General features: G+C 47.8%; 1 protein-coding gene across 3 annotated transcripts in view; it reads right to left on the bottom strand.

The window, feature by feature from the left end:
• MED14 (mediator complex subunit 14) overlaps positions 1-24196 on the bottom strand; it is a 1095522-nt gene that overhangs the window by 443957 nt on the left and 627369 nt on the right. For all 3 annotated transcript variants that reach the window (XM_086934128.1, XM_086934129.1, XM_086934130.1), the window contains exons 18-19: positions 10894-11040; positions 10706-10797 (exon numbers count right to left, since the gene is read on the bottom strand). In XM_086934128.1, coding sequence (XP_086790254.1) covers positions 10706-10797; positions 10894-11040 — 239 coding nt within the window. The remainder of the gene's footprint in view (positions 1-10705; positions 10798-10893; positions 11041-24196) is intronic.

Genomic DNA, 24196 nt, shown 5'->3' with positions numbered 1-24196 from the left:
CTTGGCATGTAGGGCTGCTGACATTCATATCTGTGCATAGATCGCCGCCTAGTGTTGGGTCCGGATGATTGCACATTGTTGTCCTGGAAGAGTCTTCGAAGTATCACGAGATAGGTGGCTCCTCCCCTGGACTACAGTGCGCATGGGCATCGACTCCATCCCCAGATTGTTTTTAGCCATTGTGGCGAAGATGGAGTGAAACTCAGTGAATGATGACCATGCCATGAAATTATATGTGAACACTGCAGCTGCTACAGGCGCCGGGGAGGAGGGCGGGCGATACGAATGTCAGCAGCCCTACATGCCAAGAACAGATGCATACTGGTAAGTAGCATTTGCAGTTCGAGGCATGTGGGCTGCTGAACTCATATCTGTGCATAGAATACATAGCAGTCCCTCCATTAGCGGCGGCCGCCCGTGCCAGCTGCAACAGTTTGGAAAAGTGTCTTGAGAACAGCCTGCCCTACAGCTGCCTGCTGTTTGGAGTGCACGTCTACACAGTTATGCTTGGTAAATGTTTGTTTGGTAGACAATGTGGCTGCTCTACATATGTCCTCTAAAGGAATTTTTCCAAGGAAAGCCATAGAGGCCCCCAACTTTCTGGTGGAGTGGGCTCTTGGTGGAATGCTAAGAGTGCTTTTTGCCTTTGCATAGCAGATTTGAATACATTTCACAATCCACCTAGCAATACCAGCCTTGGAAATAGGGTTACCTTTGTGATGTGGTGCAAAGGCAACAAAAAGCTGCTTAGTTTTCCTAAAATCTTTGGTCCTATCAATGTCATACATTAGGGCCCGTTTAACGTCAAGGGTGTGGAGCATCCGCTCCGCCAGTGACTCTGGATTTTGAAAGAAAACTGGCAACTCAATGGTTTGGTTGATGTGGAACTGAGACACAACCTTGGGTAGAAATTTAGGGTTAGTGTGGAGCACTACCCTATTCGAATGAACTAGGAAGAAATGCTCTTGGATTGTGAGGGCTTGCAGTTCACTAACCCTCCGTAGCGATGTAATTGCTACAAGGAAAGCCACCTTCCACGTTAAGAATTGAATCTCGCAGGAATGTAGTGGCTCAAAGGGAGGACCCATCAGTCTTGTAAGAACCACATTGAGGTTCCATTCAGGAGCTGGTGGAGTCCGTGGTGGAATGACTCTTTTGAGGCCTTCCAGAAATGCTTTGATGGCAGGCACTTTGAAAAGTGAAAGGTGCTGTCTATTTTGGAGGTATGCGGCCATCGCAGATAGGTGAATGCGAATGGAAGTATATGCCAGATTACACTTGTATAGATGGAACAAGTAACAGATGATGTTCTGAATAGAAGCATCTAGCGGATCAATGTCGTGGTTTGCGCAATAGATGACAAACCGCTTCCATTTCGCCGCATAACAGGCTCGAGTAGTGGGCTTCCTAGCCTCCCGAATGATGTCCATGCAATTGGGAGGAAGGTTGAGGTAGCCAAACTCTAGGACTTCAGGAGCCAGATCGCCAGGTTGAGCTGTTGCGGGTCTGGGTGCTGAATGTCGCCATGGCTCTGCGTCAGAAGGCTGGGTGAGAGATGCAGCCTTTGATGCGGTACCACGGACAGTTCTAGAAACGTGGTGTACCATGGTTGGCGAGCCCAAGTTGGAGCAACCAGGATGAGAGTCATCGAGTGCTGCCTGCGTTTGCGTGTCACCAGCGGAATCAGAGGTTCTGGGGGAAAAGCGTACGCAAATCTGCCTGACCAGTTCATCCATATCGCATTGCCCTGCGACTGTGGGTGTGGGAACCTGGCGGCGAAGCTTTGGCATTTTGCGTTCTCCCTTGTGGCGAACAGGTCTATCTCTGGATGACCCCACCTTTGGAAGTACGGTTGGAGTACTGATGGATGTATCTCCCACTCGTGCATTTGGTGGCTGTGCCTGCTGAGCAGGTCCGCCATCTGATTGTCCTTGCCTGGGAGATGCTCTGCCATGAGGAAGATATTCCTCTGAATGGCCCACTTCCACATGCTCTGAGCCAGATGAGACAGCTGCGGAGAGTGTGTGCCCCCCTGTTTCTGAATGTAGTACATGGCCGTCATGTTGTCCGTCCGGATCAACACGACCTTGTTGCACAGATGTACTTTGAATGCCTTTAAGGCCATGAAGATTGCCATCAGTTCCAGTACATTGATGTGCATCTTCCTTTGCTGTTGCGTCCATAGACCCTGCACAGTGTATTGGAGTACATGCGCTCCCCATCCCTGGAGAGAAGCGTCCGTCGTTAGGATAATCTGTGGCACAGGCTCTTGAAACGGTCGGCCCTTGCAAAGAGTTGTATGCCCGACCGCTCACTAACACTAGGTCTTTCAACTGGTTGTGAGCCTGAGTCCACTGACGTGCTAAGCACTCCTGAAGCGGACGCATATGTAGTCTCGCGTGCGGGACAATGGAGATGCAGGAGGCCATCATGCCTATCAACTGCATGAACACTCTTGCTGGAAGTAAGTGTTGAGGTCTGAATTTCTGGATCAGCGATTGAATGCTGTTGATCCTCACTGAATTCGGCTGTGCTGTAGCCGCCAGAGTGTTTATGGTCGCACCCAGATACTGCCGTATGTGAGCGGGCTGGAGATGGGACTTTGGGTAATTCAGTGAGAACCCCAGATCGTGCAGAAGATGAATGGTTTGGGACACGTGGGTGGCACACTGCTGGGCCGACTTGGCTTGAATAAGCCAGTCGTCCAGATAGGGGTAGACGTGAATGTTCTGACGTCTGAGATGCGCCGCCACCGTTGCTAGGCACTTTGTGAAAACCCTGGGCGCCGTGGTGACCCCAAAAGGCAAAACCTTGAACTGGTAGTGTTGGTTTTGTATGGTGAACCGGAGGTATTTGCGGTGTGAAGGATGTAGTGGAATGTGGAAGTATGCATCCTTCAGATCCAGAGTTGCCAGGTAGTCCCCTTGTTGAAGCAGTGAAAGAACCTGCTGCAGCGTGAGCATGTGGAAATGCTCCGAGAGGATGTAAAAATTTAGTGGCCTGAGGTCCAGAATGGGCCTGAGGGATTCGTCCTTCTTTGGAATCAGAAAGTACAGGGAGTAAACTCCCGCACTTCTTTCCTGCAGGGGCACGAGCTCTATTGCCCCTTTTTGCAGCATGACGTTGACTTCTTGCTGCAACAAGTGCAAGTGCTCGCCGGACATAGGACGGTTTTTTTAATTGCAAGTTTATATAGCGCTAGGATCGACTCCCGGAGGAGTATCTCCGCGCTTCGACCGCTGCGAAACCCTTCCTGGCTTCCCTGAGAGATGGTCCCTTAATGGGTATCTCCAGGGTGAGACCAGGCATCCCCGGCGGTCTGGTGGGGCCGTTAGTGCAGATGAGGCAAGCTTATGCCCAGAGTTGCCGAGTGTGATCGCTGATCAGAGTGGGCACCGAGGCGAGAGAATTATCGAGTCCGCTGACCCTGGTCCAGAAACCTGCCGCGTCGGGAATCGAACCCTGGTCCCGGGCCGTCCTCTGCTCTCGGGTCTGCCGCCTCTAACCAGTGAGCCACACTACTGCACTTTTTTGGGGGTATGTTGGGTGGAGTGGATGTGAGCTCCAGACAATAACCGTATTGGATAAGAGTTCTGACCCACCTGTCCGTGGTGATGGATTTCCACATGGGCAGGAACTGCTGGAGTCTCCTCTCGACCGGTGTTGCGTGGTCGGGGGGCAGTGACAAGGCGTCACTGTTTGTTGGCGGTGGAGGACCTGGAGCTGTTATTTCCACGTCCTCTGCCTTTGACGTTTTGCCACGGTATCCACCCCGACCTTTGTTGGTATAAGAAGTTTGGGTGTTACTCTTGTAGAATTGAGTCTACTGTGAAAGTTGACCTCTTGAGGTGCCTCTATTATTGGAGCGACGAAAGGAACCACCCCGAAACTGCTGGGACTGCAAGGCACCCATAGACTTCGCAGTGTCGGTGTCCTTTTTCATCTTCTCGAGAGTGGTATCCACCTCGGGGCCAAAGAGGTGGTCTGGGTTGACCGTCTGGTTCAAGATGGTAGTTTGAATGTCTGGCTTGAACCCGGATATCCTTAGCCATGCATGTCTACGAAGTAGAACGCTAGTGTTAATCGCTCTTGAGGCGGTGTCAGCCACGTCCAGAGCGCACTTAATTGAAGCATTGGTGATAAGCTTCCCCTCCTGTATCAACATTTCTGCTGCTCCCTTATATTGATCGGGTAAGTGCTGTAAAAGGGTCTCTAGAGTATCATAGTGTGCCCTGTCATAACGCGCTAGTAGCGCCTGTGTGTTGGATATGCGCCATATGTTGGCTGCCTGCGCAGCCACCCTTTTCCCAGAAGCCTCAAAAACTTTTGATTCCTTGTCTGGGGGAGGAGCATCACCCGTAGTCTGTGAGTTGGGAATCCAGAGGCAACTGTCCCTTGATATAAGTAGGATCAGTGGGCGCTACCTTGTACTTCTTGTCGATACGTGGGTTGATGACTCTTGCCCGGGTGGGCTCCTTGAAGACTTCAGCCGCATGTTTCAACACCCCTTTTAGCATTCGCAAAGTCTTTACAGTTTTTTCAGAGACTGAAAAGGTGTCAAAGAGGAAGTCGACGTCCACTGGGTCAGCATGGAGATCGACGTCGTGATTGCAGCTTTCAATGCTCTCATTGAAAGGGCGGCAGCCAGAGTCCTCTGTTGGGGAAGTCTTGGCTGAAAAAAGCTGAGGCTCTTGTCCCGAATGCGGGTCCCCAGGATCGCCACCAGCAGACCATGGTTCAGTTACATCCTCTTGGTCTGAGTAGACGGGATAGCTATACTCATCCTCGTCGTAGCCTTCACCCTCCTCCACATGGGAATGAGAGGGCGAAAGTTCCTGTGTCTGTGGTGATACGGGCTCCATAGAGGCAGAGGCACCAGCAGAGTCCATCTTTTTCTTGAGTGGAATTTGGTAATGTTCCAATTGTGGTTCAGGGGTGATCTTTCTCTTAAGGAGAGAGAGCTTGCCCGTGTTGGCGTCGATGATAACCTCCTGATGCTCCTCTTCTGCCAGCGGTCGTTGCCGTGGGCTTGGGACCTCTAACGATGGCTTCGGCGTCTAAGACACTTTCACGGGCACTCCGGCGCCCGGTTTTGCTGTGAAAGCTTTCGGCGCCGTTTTTGGAGGCAAAGTGAACAGACTAGGCGTCGGCGCCTTCGCCGGCTTTTCTAGAGGCTTGGGCGGCACAGGGTCCTTTGGCTCGACTGCTGCGGCCCCCTCCCTAATGCGTTGAAGGGACTCCGTAACCTTCTTAGTGAACGAGGCGGAGGGACGCACCGTCTCTTGAGAGTCTTTTGAAGCTGGCTTCGAGGTGTCGACCGATGACAAGCTCTTCGGAGTCGACGCCGTTGCCCCTTTGGCCTTGTCGAGTGGAAGCGAGGCAGTGAGGGACTTGGGGTCGTCCTGCCGCTTCTTTGGGTCGAGAGTGCACTTCTTATGGCCGTCTACCTTCTTGGAATCGAGTTGACCCTTATGTGCGTCGCCCGTTTTCGGCGCCGATGCAGCTGCGTCGGTCCCTTTAATTTTCGGCTTCGATACAGTAGCCTTCGGGTCGGCCATTTTGGCGTGGCTCTTGAGCTCGACGGCCATCTTGAATTTCTTCGGCGCCGAGGCTTCCGAAGTCTTCGACCCGACCAGCTTGATTTGCGCTTTCGGTTTCGATACGTCTGGCGTCGAGACCGTTGGTTTCACTTTCGGTTTTGGCTGTACCGGGAGTGGCGCCGTATCAATGTCCGTGGCCGGGCCGGAAGGAGGAGCCGTGGGACGGGTATCAAGGCTTTGGGTAAGGCCCGAAGGCGATCCCTCAACCTGGGCCTTATAATGTTGGCTGGCCCCGGAGTCAGTGTGAGGAAGCTCTTCATCCGAGCGATCCTCTACGGTGGCAAGGGCTCCGTCGTCGTCCCCTTCCCCCTCGACGACTTCATCGAAATCCTCGTCTTCCGCGTCGTAGTCGTCCTCGACCTCCGACGCCTGGTTAGATTCTGTGATCTCCTGGATAGTGTCGTCCCCGACATCCTCCGCGTCGAAGATGTCCGTAGGAGGTGGAGCCGATCGTTGGGCCACCAGTCGCGCGGCTCGGCGGAGCTTGAGTGTTTTCTTGGACTGGAACTTTGAGCAAGCCATACACTTGGCCTCGTCGTGGTCCGGCGACAAACACTTATTGCACACCGGGTGTACATTGATATGCGGATACTTCGAGGCACACACCGGGCACCGTTTAAATGGACTTCGTTCCATGATGGAAGAGGTTGGAGCGTCGAGTAGGCCCGTCCGCGCAGAAAGCACGCGGAAGGGCAGTGTAGGTTCGGAGCCGAGGAAATAACGAACCCGAACGATAGACAATACCGACGCAAGTCCTAAAGACCTTTTGGTCTCGAGCAAAGTAAATTAACAACTATCGATTCCGACAGAGGGAACCGAAACACATCCGAACCCAATGGCGGAAAAAAAACAATCTGGGGATGGAGTCGATGCCCATGCGCACTGTAGTCCAGGGGAGGAGCCACCTATCTAGTGATACTTCGAAGACTCTTCCAGGACAACAATGTGCAATCATCCGGACCCAACACTAGGCAGCGATCTATGCACAGATATGAATTCAGCAGCCCACATGCCTCGAACATATCCTCACTAATTAGGGAGGCAGGTGATTTCCGAGACACCCTATCAGACATGGGGAAGGTTTTGTTGATATAGAAAACGGATGTGCCTGCCCTCTTACTTTCCCTATAAGATTCCTAAGACTTTGTATCTAGGTAACACAAAACAAAATCAACAAAAAAGTTGGGATTTTTTTTATACAAAACAGGAGATGGCGGCTTCTGTTTATATTTAGAATTACCCTGAACATACCTGAAATAAGATGCTAATCGTATGTTATATGCTTAAGCTTGGGTTCAAGTTTCTCTTAATAAACAAACAGGAGCATCGATTATGCACTTTTTCTCCTCCTTAACATGCCAGGATTATAGACTATCATAGATACATAAAAATCAACTTTCCCACACGTATTCACTGCAATGAAAAAAGCGCCCAAAATAACAGTGTGTGTTTCTTCTGACGAGTGAGCCACAATGTAGTTAAGGTTTAATACTAGTTAACAGTAAAACAGCAGCAGTTAACGTTTAAAACATTGTGAATTATCCACAGGAAACTACATTAGAGCAGAAGACCAATCTATCAAACTCTTCCAGAAGTACAAGCTAATCACAGATGCTTAAGGCCAACATCCCTAAACCTGCTTCCCATCAAAATTCCCAAATACAAGAACACCCCACCACTTCCATTCATGTCAATCATGAATAGGACCTGTTGAAACTCAGGAGAAGACTAAAACTGGTCTTGCTTATGCAGGCTTTTTGTGCCACCACACTGTGATGCGCTAGATTAGCTGAACTTTGTACATATCTGCCTTGCTTGGTTCACACAATCCTTTTTTCCGTATGCCACTGCCTGTACTCTTTAACTAATCTAATATTGAATTCTGGATTTTTGCGTAAAACAAAAAACTACAAAATGAAACAGTAAAAAGATCAATCTACAGACAAAGATGGAAAATTATATTTTCTCGAGTTTCAATAGAGCACATATGGCGAAAGACAACAATTTAATGTTTCCAACTGTTATTTACACAATTCTAAAAAAAATGTTTACCCAATACAGTGCCAATGAAGTAAAACTTATATCTTCACTTAGGAGCCAGGATGTGTCAGACTGTTGTTCCAAGCAAAGCACATTCCGTGTTTCCTACTTGCCTGCTGCACTTAATTTGCCTGCACCTTTTGTCCTAGCCATCTTGACTCTCATAAGCTAGCCTTTGAATAACTAACATTTAATGCAAGCCTTTAGAAATTCCCATCATTATACAATGGTCCTATGAAATGAAATGAAATGAAAATGTGTTTTGTAAAGCGCGATTAGCTGCCCAGAGGCGTCCAAGCGCTAAAGCTAACAGTGTATAGAAAACTGGGCAAGTGACAAACAAAAAAAAACGCAAAACTATTTATTAAACAAGTAAGTTTTCAGGTGCTTCCTAAAAGAGGTGAGATCTAAATCGGACCTGAGGGACAGGGGTAAACTGTTCCAAAGCCTAGCCGCATTCAGGGAAAAGGTACGACCTCCTGCTCTGGACCGTTTAACCTTTGGCACAACGGCACAAAAGGTATTGGTAGACCGTAGCTGTCTGCTGGGGAGGTAAGGGGTGATTAAGGGACGACTAATTACAGGACCAGTTTCCCAAAATGCCTGATGAGCAACACAGAGAGACTTAAAACTAATCCTATCCCTTACAGGGAGCCAGTGCAATTTTTTTAGTCCAGGTTTGACAGAGGTCCTACGGGGGATTTGAAGCAAGGTCCGAGCCGCATAGTTTTGGATTACCTGTAGCTTCCTCAGTGTAAAGTCTGGAGCTCCAAGATAGAGTGCATTTCCAAAGTCTAGTCTGGAGAGAATCAATCCTTGAACAACAATTTGTTTGGCCTCAAATGGTAGCAAGGGAAGAATCTTCCTCAACATTCTAATGAGGCCAAAACAAGTGGCGGATAGCACAGCAGCTGGATGGTCAAACGTCAAGGACTTGTCCAACCAGACACCCAAGCTCTTGATCGCATTCTTGGGGACTGGAGGGGGACCCAGACAAGCTGGCCAGAACTGGTCGACCTCAGATGGAGCAGAACGACCCAACAGCATGACCTCTGTCTTGTCCCCATTAAGTTTTAGACAAGACAGGGTCATCCAGCTGTTGTCTTCGCTCAGGCAGCCCACCAGATCCATCGTGCCCGCAGGGTCTTCAGCCTGCGTCAGAGAGACCACCAGCTGGGTATCGTCCACATAGGTCACGATCTTAACACCATATGGACGGACGATCCCAGCCAGCGGCCTCATGTATATATTAAACAGCGTCGGGCTGAGTGAAGAACCCTGCGGAACTCCACAGTTCAAGGGTCTGCTGGTAGAGATAGTGGCTCCCTCAAAGACCTGAAATTTTCTATTGGTTAAGAATGAACCAATCCACTCCAGCGCTCCTCCTTGAATCCCAATGTCCTGGAGGCGCTGCAATAAGATTTTCTGGTTTACAGTGTCAAAAGCGGCACTTAGATCGAGGAGGATGACGGCCGCCGATCCTCCCCGATCTAAGATGCCTCTTGTTTCCTCCAGGACCGCCAGTAAGGCGGACTCCGTCCCATGCTTTGGGCGGAAGCCGGTTTGCGAGGGATCAAGCAGACTGTTCTTCTCTAAAAAGTTGGTCAGGAGGCTATTGATATATTTTTCCAGCAATTTACTAGCCCAAGGAAGTAGGGAGATTGGACGATAGTTACTGAAGTTGTTAATGTCCACATTAGGCTTCTTAACAAGTGCTCTTACCCTAGCCTCTTTCCACGCTGATGGAACTATGCTGGTGGAAATTGAGGCATTAAGTACCTTCAGTATGACCGGCAGGATGGTATGACTGACAGTCTTTAAAAAGCTTGGAGGAGCGGGATCACTGGGAGAGCCCGATTTAACCTGGGCCATTAATGTGGATAATAAGTCCAAGTGCAACAGAGGGAAGTTCTCCAACACAGGTGACACACTGTCAAACATGTGGTGTTTGGAGAGCACAGGAGTGGTGACTGGGATAGTTGAATGAGTAGTTGGAAAGCGGAATAAATAGGATTAACTTTATTATAAAAGAAATCCGCCAGCTCATTACAACGAGTTTGTAAATTGTCGCAGTTTACAGGGGGCTGGGGAAGGACAGTGAGACTTTTGACGATCTGGTAAATTTCCTTGGAGTTTGATTTAGCTTCAGTGATCTTGTGCGTGTAGCTGAGGTGTTGATCCTCCCACCACTGCGCAAGGGTCGAAACGTCGACGATCCCCCCCACTTGTGAAGCCTGGACCCCATTTCCACTGCCCCTTCAAAAAACGACAATAAAATTATTCTATGACTTAATATGTGGGTCAGGCTCCTACTAAGGAAATTTAACCTTAGCCCTTATCTGAATTATTGGACTTTTCCTTTTCATTCTTTTCCTCTTTTACTTGAGCACAAACTTCTTTGTACTTTCCACTGCACCTGGTAGCATTCCCCTTTTGCCTTCGTTTTTATGAAAAGTATATATAAATGTGAAATAAAATTGAGAAACTTATAGGACTTGATACAATATTGTGCTGGAAATTATGACTTTTTGGGTACCTTTGATTAGACTTAAAACGCTTTTTGGCTTTTTTGTATGTTTTCTTTTTATTTGACAGGAGCAAGTCCCTTGAAGTAAATTGGGCTTGATAGTAATGTAACATATATATAGAATTCTCTGACTAGAAGTATGTCTAGGACCCCTTTTTTGCTGTACTAATTGCTACCCAGGTCCTTTGACTTTTGCTGGGTGATACCCCATTTTCTTAATGCATCATTATACAATGGAATACACGATTGACTCAATTTTAACCTTAGGAAAAGAAAGCTATATCACAACTGCTGTCCAGATGATTAACAATGTATGGAGTTTTTAATTTTTCAGTGGAAAATGATGGACTGATACGCTGCACGACAAAATAAGTGAGATTATTTTGTTAGAAAACACATGAAGGCGTTTTTATCATAGTATATAGTACAAACAGAAATATTTCAAGCTATTGTTGCTCCGCATGATGATCTAGAAGTAGAAGTTATACAAATAAAGAAAAAGTATAGTGAATGTAAAAAAACAAATGTAGTTACTCACTGAACTTCCCTTGGTTGTCCCATAACAAAGGATAAGCTTGCGGTAATTGTAGACTCGGACCTCAGAGAAGATATTTAAATGAGGCGGAATATCTGGGGAAGGAAAAAAATAAAACTTGAATTACCTTTCTAAAAATGATATCAACAGACCTCGGCAAAAGAAATAAACATGACCCAAAAAGTATTTACCTGGTAAGGATCGCGCAAATTCCAAAACACAGTCATATAATCGAGCAATGCTTTTCCAGTCATTGAGGAACATTTCTACAACTTTACGTCCACCAACTGGTTCGGAAAGAGGATTTTCATAAGTCAGGTAAACATGACGTGTTGGGCCTGTAAGGTAAACAATGGCAATAAAACTAATAGCATGTTATAGGGTACTGACATAGGTACAAAAGGAGAACTTGCAGACATGGAACAGTTATATATTCCAAATATAAAAACACTAATGGACGTTAACACCTTCTAAATTCACCACAAATTTTATGAAATGTTAACATGGTTTAACAGAACATGAGATACAGCATGAAATTCGTCTTGAGGGCTCTTCCAAACATTGCACCAACTGACAAGCTGTTCCTCTTGCGTGGAGATCCTGCGAATGTAGAGATTTGAGGATCTGTGAATCACTACACAGAAGTGGTCACTGAACTCAACTCTCTGCCATATGCGTTTTTTAGGTCGAGCATTCGAGACCTCTTGTATACATTTTAGTATATACTTTTATGTGTATGTATTTTGTGGGCTCTGGAGATCAGCCCAAGGACCCTTCTGCTTCCGCTTAGGGACTTTTTTTCTGTTCAACTGCCTCTATTGAACTGTCTTGGTAGAAAATGACCAGTAGAGGTCAGTAAATTACCAGAATTGCTTTCCGCTTGTTAAACTGCCTCTATTTAACTTTCTTGACAGCAAACTACCAGCAGAGGTCAGTAAAATATCAGAATCCCTTTAGCATTCTCGAGATTCGAGTCCATAGAAATTGTCTTCCACGAGCACCCGTTGACAATAATATTCAAAATCTTGTATTTTCAGTGATTCATTAAAAACAGAGCTTTGGACTATACCATTTCCTGCTGAAAGGCAATATTTCTCTCCATGTGTTCCCATAGCTGGCGTGTCACGCAGTATGGTGCTTACTTTCCCTCCATGTTAAAGAATAGTAGATGTTTCACCACCCAGGCTAAGGGGCTGCATAGCTAAATACATATAAGGTCCTAAAGGCGAGACCAATTGCATTGCAAATGCTTGTTTTAAATGTAACACCAACAAATAATGCAGTACTGAAAATCGGAAATGAAACAAACATGGGCAAAGCCAAAATATTTTGACTATGCAAGAGATATTGACTTTGTCAATGTGTTTGACAAGCTGTACGCCTGCGTGGCTGCTGTTCAGCAGGGCTAAACGTTAGTGACAGACAAGAGTGACGTGGAGTGTGGTACAGTTAAATGGCGAAGAGTAGAGTGTTGTAAAGTGGTGTAGCAGAACATTTTATGTATTGGAGGGGCATAGTGTGGAGTAGCGTTGAGTGCAATGCAGTGTAGGAAGCTGGTGCTTTATGATGCACCAAAAATAGGTATTTTGTGCAGTGTCCCCAGGTATTCCCTTATTAGTGGAAGGAGGAGTGCTCTAGTAATCCCAAGGCGCTCTTCTAAGGGGTAGTGAGGTTGAGCATCATTGAGGCTTATCAGAGAGGAGTTCTAGACAGCTGCAAAATACACACACAGCCAATAAATGTTGCACACAACTCAATAAGGAGATCCACACCAATTTATACAATTATCACAGATCTTTATAAATGTTTAGGCACCAGAATCAATACAATCACAGGTAAGTATGTTTTGCAAGTCGACAGTGCATTTTTCAGAAGCTGCAAGGTTATCCTACAGGAGGAAAAACAAGCACAGCATTCAGGTAGAGTACAGCGACCTACAAGACCAATCTCCTGGACTTAAGGTGAATGTGGGGCAAGGTCCAAGGCAGCACCAGCATCTCACTTTCAGAAGCATTAGGGCAGTCGGGTGCAATACACAGTCAGGTGTCCAATGTTAGTCAATGAGGATCGGTTTGTGGGAAAATAGGCTGCAGGGTTGGACTGGGAGGCTGTCGGATTGAACCAACCAGAGCTTTCAAGTATTGCAAAGCTAGGGGATGTGAAGACATTGGTGGGCCTCTTGGCCTCGGGCCGTGGCAGCCAGGTGCAGAGGGTCTTTGAGGTGTCTGGTTTCTTCATCCGGGAGCAAACGTGGTTGAGGGGTCCTGCAAACAGAGACTGCAGGCAGCATTGAGGAGTTCATGAGGAGTGAAACCGAAGTGGACTCTGACTCTTGAGGACTTGCGGATCACTTTGACTTGGGCTGAAGGGCTCAGGTGCAGTGGTGATTGGCAGTTTCGGGTTTTGGTGGTTCAGGTGTCCTTGAGGTTCTTCTTTGGCTGACTCTGAAAAGTCACCTCAACTTCAGGTAGTCCACCTTAGGGGTGACACTAGCCTGAGGGTGGGCATGCCTATTTGACTAGCAAATGTTCCCACCTGTCCAGGTGCTAAAAAAGATCTGGACAAAGGGTGAAGCATCCTCTCCTGTTAGAGAAGCCAGATTTGCATAACAAAGGTGGTGGGCTCTCTAAAGCTCCCTTGCCTTGGAATGCTAATCTGCAGGTCATCCTGTAGGAGGGGTGTAAACAACTTCTGCCAAGGGAGGCTTGGTTTCTGACCTCCTGAGAGCAAAGGGCCTCACCCTAGGGGGTCAGAAACTTGTCTCTGGTGGCAGGATGGTAAAAACCAGTCAGTAAATACACCAGTAGCTAATACATTTTCAGGGGGCACCTCTAAGATGCCCTCTGTGTGCATGTATTAATAAATCCAACACTGGCATTGGTGTGGATTCATTACTACAAGATGTTTGATACCAAACATCCTTCTTTTCAGTGACAGCATGAAGTAGCTGGGGAACTCATTATCACCAGTGTCCACCGCATGCTTATAAAATGATATGAAGCAAACAAGGAGGTGATGGACGGAGCGCTGAAACTTTTCAGACACTCACCCCCAGTCACAGATCTGGGTTGAATCCATCCTTGTTCTTTAGCTCACTTCGCCACCTCAGTTCAGACCCAGCTATATGCAAATCAGTCTTGACCCAGTGCCTCATGCGAACAGTTCAGCCCGAACTGCCAAGCCAGGTCTTCCCTGAACCAGAAACAAGCATCCAGGAACCGGTTTCGGGGTGACACTCCTCTTCAGCCAGGCTAGCTTGAATCCAGTGGCAAAGTGAGCAAGGGACCCACGTCTGGACATACCCTGCCAACTTAGGGCGAACAAAGCAAACACAAGGAGATGACGGACGGAGCGCTGAAACTTTACAGACACTCACCCCCAGTCAGAGGTTTCCGGGTTGAATCAATCAGCGTTCTTTAGCTCACTTAGCCATCTCAGTTCAGACCCAGCTATAGGCAAATCAGTCTTGACCCTGTGCCTCATGGGAACATCCCCTTTTAAAATGGTATCCCGGATCACTTGTACTGGCAACAATGGAACTGACTGGCACAGGGGCATATCGGCTCATGCAGTTATGCCCTCACATGTATAGTATAGTGCACCCCGCCTTAGGGTTGTAGTTCTGCTGTAGGGGTGACTTATCTATAGGGCATACAGTGTCTGCAGGTATGGCACACAGGCTACGTGCCATGTAGTGTTTTCACTTTGGTCTGCTCCACGAAACGCAACCTACAGTAGCAGTTTGCATGAGCTTGGTGAGGGGTCCCTTAGGGTGGCAAAATTTGTGTTGCAGCACTGGGGGCCCTCTTTAGTACCTAACGCCCTAGGTACCAGGGGTCCCGATTACTAGGAACTCACACAGGGTACTTAAGGTGTTGAAAATTGGGGAACAATTGCACAGTTTTGGTAAAGTTACCAGTCACTAGGGACCTAGTTAGTAGGAACCCAGTGCACTTCCAGTCAAAATTATATCAAATACCAGGCAAAAAGTGGCAGTGACCATGTCAACCAGCATTGTTAAATGCATTGGGTTTCACCTATTGAATTAATATTAAGTTGAGAGTTGTGAGAGCAGAGTATGAGTGCACAGAGAATTGTATGAGCGCTCTCTGTGCAGGTTGGGAGGTGCATAAATTAAGGGTGGATAAGTGTCAGTGCAGAGTGAAAATGTCTCCATGCATGATAATTGATGTGTGTTCAGTGTAGAATGAGAATTGTGTGAATGCACAAGGTGAGAGATGTAACCCTTTACAAGGTAAGAGGTGTGCAAATAGGGTGAGCAGTATGTCAACAGTATTAGTGCCGGATGAGTAGTTGAGTTTAGGGTTAGCGGAATGCGAGTGGTGGATGAGAGGTATGTCAATGGTGTGTGAGTGCAGAGTCAGAACTGTGTGAGAAGTTGGTGAGCAGTATCGTACTGCCAGCGCAATGTCAAGGTGCAGAGTAAATGATGGGTGAGTGTGTAAGGTAAGCAGTGTTGAGAGTAGGTGAAGTGCTTAGAGGTTCTTATATAATAGAGCTTATATTACTGTAACAGAAGTAAGTAGCAATTACACGTTTTGTGGGCAGTAGGTAGCAGAGCTTAGAAGGAGCAGTAGGCATTAGATACTGCACACATGGCTTCAATCCCTAATAAGTGTTAGCAGTTCGCATTTAAATGTCCTCAGGTTAATCAATAGAACTGCTTAAACATACATGTACAATACCTAATCAGCATTTGTTGGCAAAATAATGGCATTGGGCCCTCATGCGTATGCTATGGAGGATCAGAGCGAAATGCTCTTGCAGTCCAGTCCACCAGCCATGAAGAGAACATCAAAATAGAATGAGTCAGAATCTGCAGAAAAACACTCTTACGGCACAGTCCTGATCCAAGCCAATAATGCCAACCTGGAAGCTTTCGACCTACTCTTTCCCTCCCTACTTACTATCAGAACCCCCACTCCTCCCCTTCGCCCACCGATCACCCGCCACCTGAAAAGCCAATCCCCCTCAAGAAACTCACACCACCCTCGATCTCCTGCTACCCCATCCTCCATAGCGCATCCTCTGACCACCGGAATTCCTCCTCTCGGCAGTGAAATGGCCCCCTCCGCTTTACCCCTCCCCCGGCGCGGATCCCACAACACCCTATGCTAGGTACCCACACCGCAAGCCTCCCCCCTCTGTCCCCCTCCCCCTAACAAGAACAATAGGCCATCTCTCCCCATCTCTCCCCATCCCCATCAACCCATCACCTCCACTGACAATAGAAGTCATCCTAAATCCGCCAACGCTTCCCCGCAATGAAGAGATTACCCCCAACAGCACCCCATCCCCCGTCAAGAAGAGACGGATTGCCACCTCGCCAGCATTGAACCCCTACTCTCCTCCTTACTACAGGGCATGAGTCTCATCCTAACCAACTTCCCGTCACTCCCCCCTCAACACCACCCCCTGCCCCCCCGCCCCCTCCTACACCCACTTTTGACCTCCGAACCCCCCACCCCATAAGCAGACAACCCACCCTCCCTTCCCCCAGGCCCCGTGAACAAGGAGGGCTAAGGAAGCCATGTCCCCGGAGGAAGCGATCGAGCTGGCCTCTTCCTATTTCTCCCCTCCAACCCCCGACCCGCACTCCGCAATCCAGGTAATCATCTTGACCAGAACTGAGCCCTCTGCCCAAAAAAACCCCAGACCCCCCTCTTCTCTCATCACCGTCCCCAGGGAACCAATAAACGAGACCCACCGCTCTAACTGCATGCTCCCAAACTCCAGGTCTGCCTCCAAACATTCAACATAACTAGCCGAAGCCATTCTCTCCCATGACATTGACATTGCCTTCATCACTGAGACCTGGCTCAATGATTCCTCCCCTCCGATCCTAGATATGCTCGTCCCCCCGGGGTTCTCCATCATCAAGAAAGATAGAATAGGGGGAGGAGCTACGCTAGCAACCAAGATGGCCGCTTAGGCTCCCGGCTCCGCCGACCTCCATCCCTCGCCAGATCCTGCTATTAATCCTGAATTTACACCCTGCCTCCGGGCGTGTGAACTGCTGTGCTGTACTTTGGAGCGATCCCGGGACTTTTACCAGCTTGGTGGACGGAGTTATGTTGAGTTTCAGTTTGGGGCCTACACCAGCTTGTGAGCCGGGGACTAGAGTACTGGCCCAGCCGGGTTCCAGTTGAATAACATCGGCCGTGGGTGATCGACAGGGTCCGATCCTTGGATGTGGAGAACTTTCTAAGCCCGATTTTGACGGCGGTTGTTGCTCTGGCCTAAACATCGACGGAGGGTTGACGAGGCACGATTGTGGCTGTGGGTGGAGATTCCTGACCCGGGGACCCGGTTTGCCGTCGCCGGTGTTCCCTGAGTCGGGGTCTTCGCTCGCGGTAGTAGAGCGTGGATTGTGGCCTTGGTACGCCCTGAGTCTCCCTCCGTGACAGTACGTCCCAATTTTGCCAGTTCCCCCGGGGAAGTCCGGTGCCCCTGGGGGACGCGATTATGGTCGACTCGGAACAAAATGTGGTGGGACGGACAGAGTCTGAACCGTTGATGCGGACTGTACTGGTAGCTATCGGGGCACTACATTCCCATGTGGAGTCCATTGTCCAGAAAATGATAGCGGTCACATACGGACATGGGCATGAGGGACCAGACCCTGATCCGGTGCAATATCCTGATCGGCCTATACCACCCACGGAGGTCCTTGTAACGGCAGTGGGCCCTGTGCCACGAGGGGTGTCGGAGCTTCATGGCAGTGTGATGGCCGACGACTGTGAACTCGGTGCTCTCTACGGATTGTCAAGCCCACCATTATTGCCTACTGTGTGTGGATTAATCAGTGCTTCCTTTCCGGATACTCTTGGAGGGAACTGTCTACGGGATGTAACAGCGTTTTTCCCCTCTCCGACATCTTTAAATCGCAGAGACAGCGACGTTGGGAGCTCATTGCGGTGAGGGACATTGTCTATGTCGATGGAGTTCCCAGTGATTTTAAAACTTTGCCCCGCCTCGGAAGAAACTTTACTGAACGGTTTTGGCATTTTGACTGTCCTGCGGAGGCGACAGTCCATCCGGAAGGGGCTTGCACGACTGATCGGAAGGGTCAAGGATGAGACTGATTGTTGGGGCTTGGCACCGTGGACTTGCTGAAGTGGGATTCGCTACCATTGTATTTACGGGAAGTCGGGTGGTGTTTACTGTTTCCCCCGTTTCATTTTATATCGCTTTAATAGTTGTGGGTTTTATCCTGTGGGATTCTTGGTTCTGGGGAGGGGGGGCCGTACTGAGGTGTCCTCCTCCACTTTTTCTACTTTTAGTACCTAGTTAGATGGGGCGACAGGCACACTGCTAGTTGGGGACAGGCGCAAGCCATATGCAGGGGTGCAGGGTGGGGAGGAGGGGTGTTCGTTTAGTTAGTGTTTGTAGTTTTTATGTTTGAAATCCTTTCGAATCCTGATATCGGTGGTCTTATTGAGGCGCAAATTTGTGTTTTGGGTGGATGGGCTCGGATGGAGGTATTATTAGCATAAATCAGCCAACTGTTGCGTCATTCGCTATTGTATTCGGGATGCGGCTGTAGTCTCGCAACCTTTTTACTGCTGCGCCCCCCTCCCTTCTACTCTGGACTGCTGCTCAATGTTTATCCTGTTTCCAGGGGAGGTGGGGCTGGTGGTTGGCATTTGTTTGATTATCCTGAATATCGTGCGGCCGCTTACCCGATGTAGCTTGTGAGTAGGCTTTATTGATGGTTCTCCATCCATTATGCCCTGTATATATATTGCTCATCCTTTCATTCGGCGATGTAAATCACCTGTTATTGTTTTTCTTTGTTTTTTACAATAAAAAGAATTTAAAAAAAAGAAAGATAGAATAGACCAAAAAGGAGGAGGTGTGGCAATCATCCACAACAATAACCTATTGGTGTCCGAAACTGATAACTTCACTTACAACTCATTCGAATGCCTCTCTGGCAACATCAAAACCACCAACAATAACCTAGTGCACTTCCACCTCCTATACCACCCCCCCAGGCAACTCCGTCACTTTCACAGAACACCTATCCGACCTAATCGCACATTGCTCGCTCCAAGAATCCAACAATATCATTCTAGGCGACCTTAACCTTCACTGGCATGATAAGAACAGTGCTCCTGTACAAAGCTTAAATAACCTTCTCCTTTCCAACAACCTCACCCAGCACTGCTCTCAAGAAACCCACAACAAAGGAGCTATCCTGGACGCCATCATCGCCAATCAAGACGCAATCACCATAGACCACATCCTGCCCGTCGACTCGTCAGACCATCACCCTATCCTATTCCACCTCCCCCATCAGACATTACCTCTGCCCTCCATCTCTAACTCCCCCTCATGGTCAAGAAACTTATCGCAGATCAACACAGAGGAGTTAGAAGAAAAAATATCGTCCCGCCTGCCCATCTCCACGGTAGGCCACTCCACTGAAGAACTCACAACCCACTACAACGTTACCATGTCATCCATTCTTGACGAACTAGCCTCCTTGAAACTGAAAAAAATTCATGAACATTCCCTCCAGATCCTGGTTCAATAAGGACATTAATGAGGAAAGAAAGCAACTCAGAGCCTCTGAACGCCTCTGGAGAAAAGACCCCTCCTCCAACCGTTAAGAGGAACTCAGAGCAGCAAGAAGAAACAACAAACAACATAACAACGTAAAATCCAACTTTTTCTGCAACGCGCTGGATCAGGCCTAAAACAGACCAAGAGAACTCTTTATCATTAAAAACAAACGTCCAAGCCAACAGCATCCCTCGTCCATCCCTCAAAAAACGTATGCAACAACTTTGCCAACTTCTTCAAAGAAAAAATCAACTTGATTGAACTCTCTCTGGACCTTGACCTTCTTCCCCCAGAAAAAGACTGCTCACTAACAAGCGAAGTCTCCACAAAAAAAGCCCAGCAACAACCTGGTCCTCCTTTGACCCCATCTCAGAATCGGAAATCCTCAAACTTATCTCCTCCTTCAAGCCTTCCTCGCACATCCTCGATCCCATTCCTGCCCAAATGGTCAAAGAGAAGAAACTCTCCCTAGCTCCACTTTGATGCGAAATCATAAACAGTTCTCTAAAAACTGGCACCATTCCAGACTGCCTTAAAGTCGGCCAAGTCACTCCTCTTCTGAAAAAGCCAGGCCTAGACGCTACCGACCTGAATAATTTCAGACCAGTCTCCAATCTCTCTTTCCTTGCCAAAGTCCTCGAAAAATGTGTCCTTCGTCAACTGAACAAACATATGGACAACATAAACTTGCTCGACCAACACCAATCTGAGTTCAGGAAAGGATACAGCACCGAAACTGCAATCCTCAACATCATGGACGATAGGGCGCACTACCTAATATTGCAGCGCTTAGAGAGATCGCGCTTAAGCAGAAATATCGTGTTGGCAAGAGGAAGCATTTTAAATACCCGTTTTGTATTCTATTTAATTTTTTGTTAATTTTCCCCTGGTTTTAACTAGGCCAATCCCACTCCCTTGCATTATAAAATTGACGTAAGCACCGCACTTTGCGGGCCCTTTTCCACCCCTCTTCTCACCGGCGGCCATCTTAGGGGAATTACGGGACGGTCGGCGGCGCCATCTTTGTTGCCGCGCTAGTGTTTCAGTGACAGGTATTTAGGGCGGCCATGCTGACGCGCAGCGTGAGCACGCCGGAGTCACGCCAGAGTCCAGCCCGTCTGCACCCGTACGCGCATGGACGGGCACGGGGGCCTGGACTTTTGGTTGGCGGAGTATCTATTCCTCGGAAGAGTTACACCAACTAGATATGGTGGGACAGTCTCTGGACCCAGCCACTATGGCTAAACTGGACGATATGTCCATTCTAAGACCACCTATAGGTAGATCTGTATCTCATCCATGCTCCCTGAAGCTGACCTGTTTAAATACACGGTCTTTGCATAGACACAATCTCGAGAGCTTTACCCTGCTCCAAGACGAAGATATTGACGTCTTAACCCTCACGAGACCTGGCTCGGGGACAATTCACTGCCTGATATTATAGCCGCCGTTCCGAGTGAGTATGATATAGTATGGCATAATCGTGCGGCTAATGCCCGAGGGGGGGGGAGTAGCAATTCTATTTAAGAAAACCTTAAGAGTAACTAAAATACTGGCAGAAACTGTGGATTTAGCCGACTTGCTCGCAGTAAAGATTATGTTTGATAATCTGTGTCTGGTGATCCTCACAGTTTATCGCCCGCCCAACTCTACTACCCCAGTTTTTAATGAATCATTTATGTCTACTATATCTGGCATCTGTTCACGATATAAAAATGTAGTAGTAAACGGAGATTTTAACTTACACTGGGATAAGGAAATAAAAGAACCAGCAGCCCGCTTCTTGGAGACCACCATGTCCTCACTGGGCTTTAGACAGTTGGTAGAAACCCCTCCACATATAAAAGGACATATCCTTGATCTTATCTGGACTCTAGATCCCAAGGTAGCTCTTTTGAGGATCTTACCCTGTATTTGGTCGGATCACCACTTAATCTACTGTGATGTCCTTATCAACGCGAAGTTGATGCAATTACCACCTAAAATGAAGAAGGTCCGTCAATGGAAGAAAGTTGACTCACAAACCTTGACAACAACCCTCTCGGAACTTGTTCAACCAATAGCCCCCAATACTGATGTAGATCAGGAGTATAGGGACATAGTGTGCAGTCTGACCAGAGCGATTGATCTGATTGCACCAGAGAAGCAACAAAGAGTTAAAGGAGCTGGAAAGGGAGCCCCATGGTTTACACCAGCCTTGAGGGAGCACAAAAAGAAGCTCCGCAATGCAGAAAGAAACTGGAGGAGGAAAAAAGACGAAGAAGCTCGAGAGCAATATAAAAACTTGCTCAACATCTACAAAAAGCTCATCCTGGACACTAAAGCAAAATACTATGAAAATCGTATAAATCAGACTGAAAATGTCCAGAAGGAAACTTTCAAAATATTAACTGAATTGAGCAAAAAAAAACGAAAATATTGAAACAATTAGTTGCAACACCTTCCAAAACTACTTTCTGGAGAAGGTAGATACCTTCTTACGGGATATTAGGAATGGTACCGTGACTGGATTTATCAAGTCACAGGCTGCCCAGATCCCTGTGGAAGCCCATATTTCAAATTTTCCACTAATTGACGCGATGAGTCTTGAGCAACTCATGAGCAAAATTAAATCGGGATCTCCAGCAGACCCCTGCCCCCCCCAAGTGTTTTTCGCCTAGCACGCCCTATTCTAGAAGACCATATCCTCTCTCTCCTGAACAACTCACTAGAAACAGGGCGGTTACCAGCCAGCTTCAAAGAAGCTTGAGTGAAGCCTTTAATAAAGAAGTCAGGAGCCAATCCTAAGACTCTGAAGAATTACAGGCCCATCTCCCAACTCCCGTTCTTGTCCAAAATCATTGAACAACATGTGCTAAAATCCCTGGCCTCGTTCCTGGAGTCACACCATCTTCTCCATGAGCTTCAGGCAGGGTTTCGTGCACATGACAGCACCGAGTTGGTGATGCTCTCGGTGCTGGATGAGCTTAGAGGGATGGCTGACAGTAAGAAGCAGAGTGCCCTGATACTTTTAGACCTATCAGCGGCGTTCGATACTGTCAGCCATACCCTGCTCTTGGATAGACTGGCCAATTTCGGGATTCGGGACACAGCCTACCGGTGGCTGAAATCCTTCCTGTTAGGGAGGACACAGAGGATTCAGCTGGGGGATAAGGTATCGGAGGTGGGAAATTTGACGTGCGGGGTCCCTCAAGGCTCCGCACTATCCCCACTCCTATTCAACGTGTACCTGCAACCATTGATTAACTCCCTCGCAAAGATGGGTTGTCGTGTATTTAACTATGCTGATGACACCCAGCTGTTATTGAGCATAGATAACACAGTGCCGGCTCAGAACCATGCGCAGGATGTTCTTAGATACACAGTCAGTTGGATGACCATGAATCTTCTGAAGATTAATCCTGAAAAAACAGAGGTTTTAGTGGTTTCGTCCATATGTTCCCTATGGAGCGACTTGTACTGGCCCCAGGAATTAGGTCCCACCCCTAAACCAGCTGATAAGGTGAAAAGCCTGGATATCAAGATTGACTGCAAACTGTCAATGGTCAGTCAGATTTCCTCCGTAGTAGTAGGGACCTGTACTGGTCTAATCAGACAGCTGCGCAAATTAGTCCCCCTTCTTTCCCGGTCCATGCTTCGCATAGTAGTTTCTGCTACAATAATTTCGAGGCTGGACTACGGGAATGCGCTCTATTAGGTCTACCAAAAACCTTGACCAATAGATTGCAGGTGGTCCTAAATGACGCTGCACGACTTATTTTCAGGCTCCCAAGAAGGTCCCATGCCTCTCCGTTGCTACAGAGCCTCCATTGGCTGCCCATTAGGCAAAGGTCTGATTTTAAAAGCCTATGTATAGCCCATAAGGCAAGCCTTATGGGCTTGCCTTATGGGCCATATGGGCAAGCACCTGCCTATATTAAGGAACGGCTGGAGGTGTACAAACCTGCACAGTTGCTTGTTTGCCCACGGTTCAGATTGGCCACAAAAGGTGGGAGATCTTTCTCTGTTTTGATACCTAAAATCTGGAACAAACTACCTGAGCCCCTCCGTAAAGAAGGTAACCTCTTTCGTTTCAGGAAAACCCTAAAAACAATTCTATTCAGGGAAGCTTTGAGCTCAGTCTAGCTACACTTTGGTATTTTCTTCATCCTGCCAAATAAGTTGTTGTGCCTTTCGGTCATAAGCGCCTTGAGACCTGCCGGTGAGTTGGCGCTATATAAACCGGAAATAACAATAACAATAACAACAATCTTCAACTCCCTCGACCCTGGCCATTGTTGTCTCCTCATCCTCCTAGACTTGTCTGCCGCTTTTGACACTGTAGACCACAGTCTTCTCATCAAAGGTCTCAAAGAACGGGCAGGCGCAGAGAAAGTGGTCCTTCAGTGGTTCTCCTTCTTCCAAAACCGCTCACAAAGAGTAAAAATCAAATCCTCTGCCTCCGATCTTGTTCCCGTTAACAGAGGCGTTCCTCAAGGCTCCATTCTCTCCCCTCAACTGTTCAACATATATATGGAGTCTCTCACCTCCATTCTGAAAAAATCGAATAGCCCCTTTCATCTATATGCAGATGATACTCAGATCTACTTGGAAACCTCCTCCTTTAACGACATTCAAAGACTCAAAAAAATCCTCAATGAAGTCCAAGAATGGCTACCAACGAACCACCTCAAACTCAATCAGGGCAAAACCGAGATCCTCCTCATCTCCAAAAAGGACGAAAACCCGCAAATCGTGGAATGGCTGAAAGCTATTGATGCCCTCAATGGAAATCTCACCCTGGCAACCTCGGTCAAATCACTGGGAATCACCCTTGACCACAAACTCTCCATGTCCAATTACATCAAGAACTCCGCCAAGAGCGCCTTCCTCAATCTGAATCTCCTTAACAAAATCAAACCCCTC

The sequence above is a fragment of the Lissotriton vulgaris genome, chromosome 8, assembly GCF_964263255.1.
Source record: "Lissotriton vulgaris chromosome 8, aLisVul1.2, whole genome shotgun sequence".
Taxonomy (NCBI): Eukaryota; Metazoa; Chordata; class Amphibia; order Caudata; family Salamandridae; genus Lissotriton; species Lissotriton vulgaris.
The sequence above is the reverse complement of the archived record's forward strand: the minus strand, read 5'-3'. Positions and strand labels throughout refer to the sequence as shown.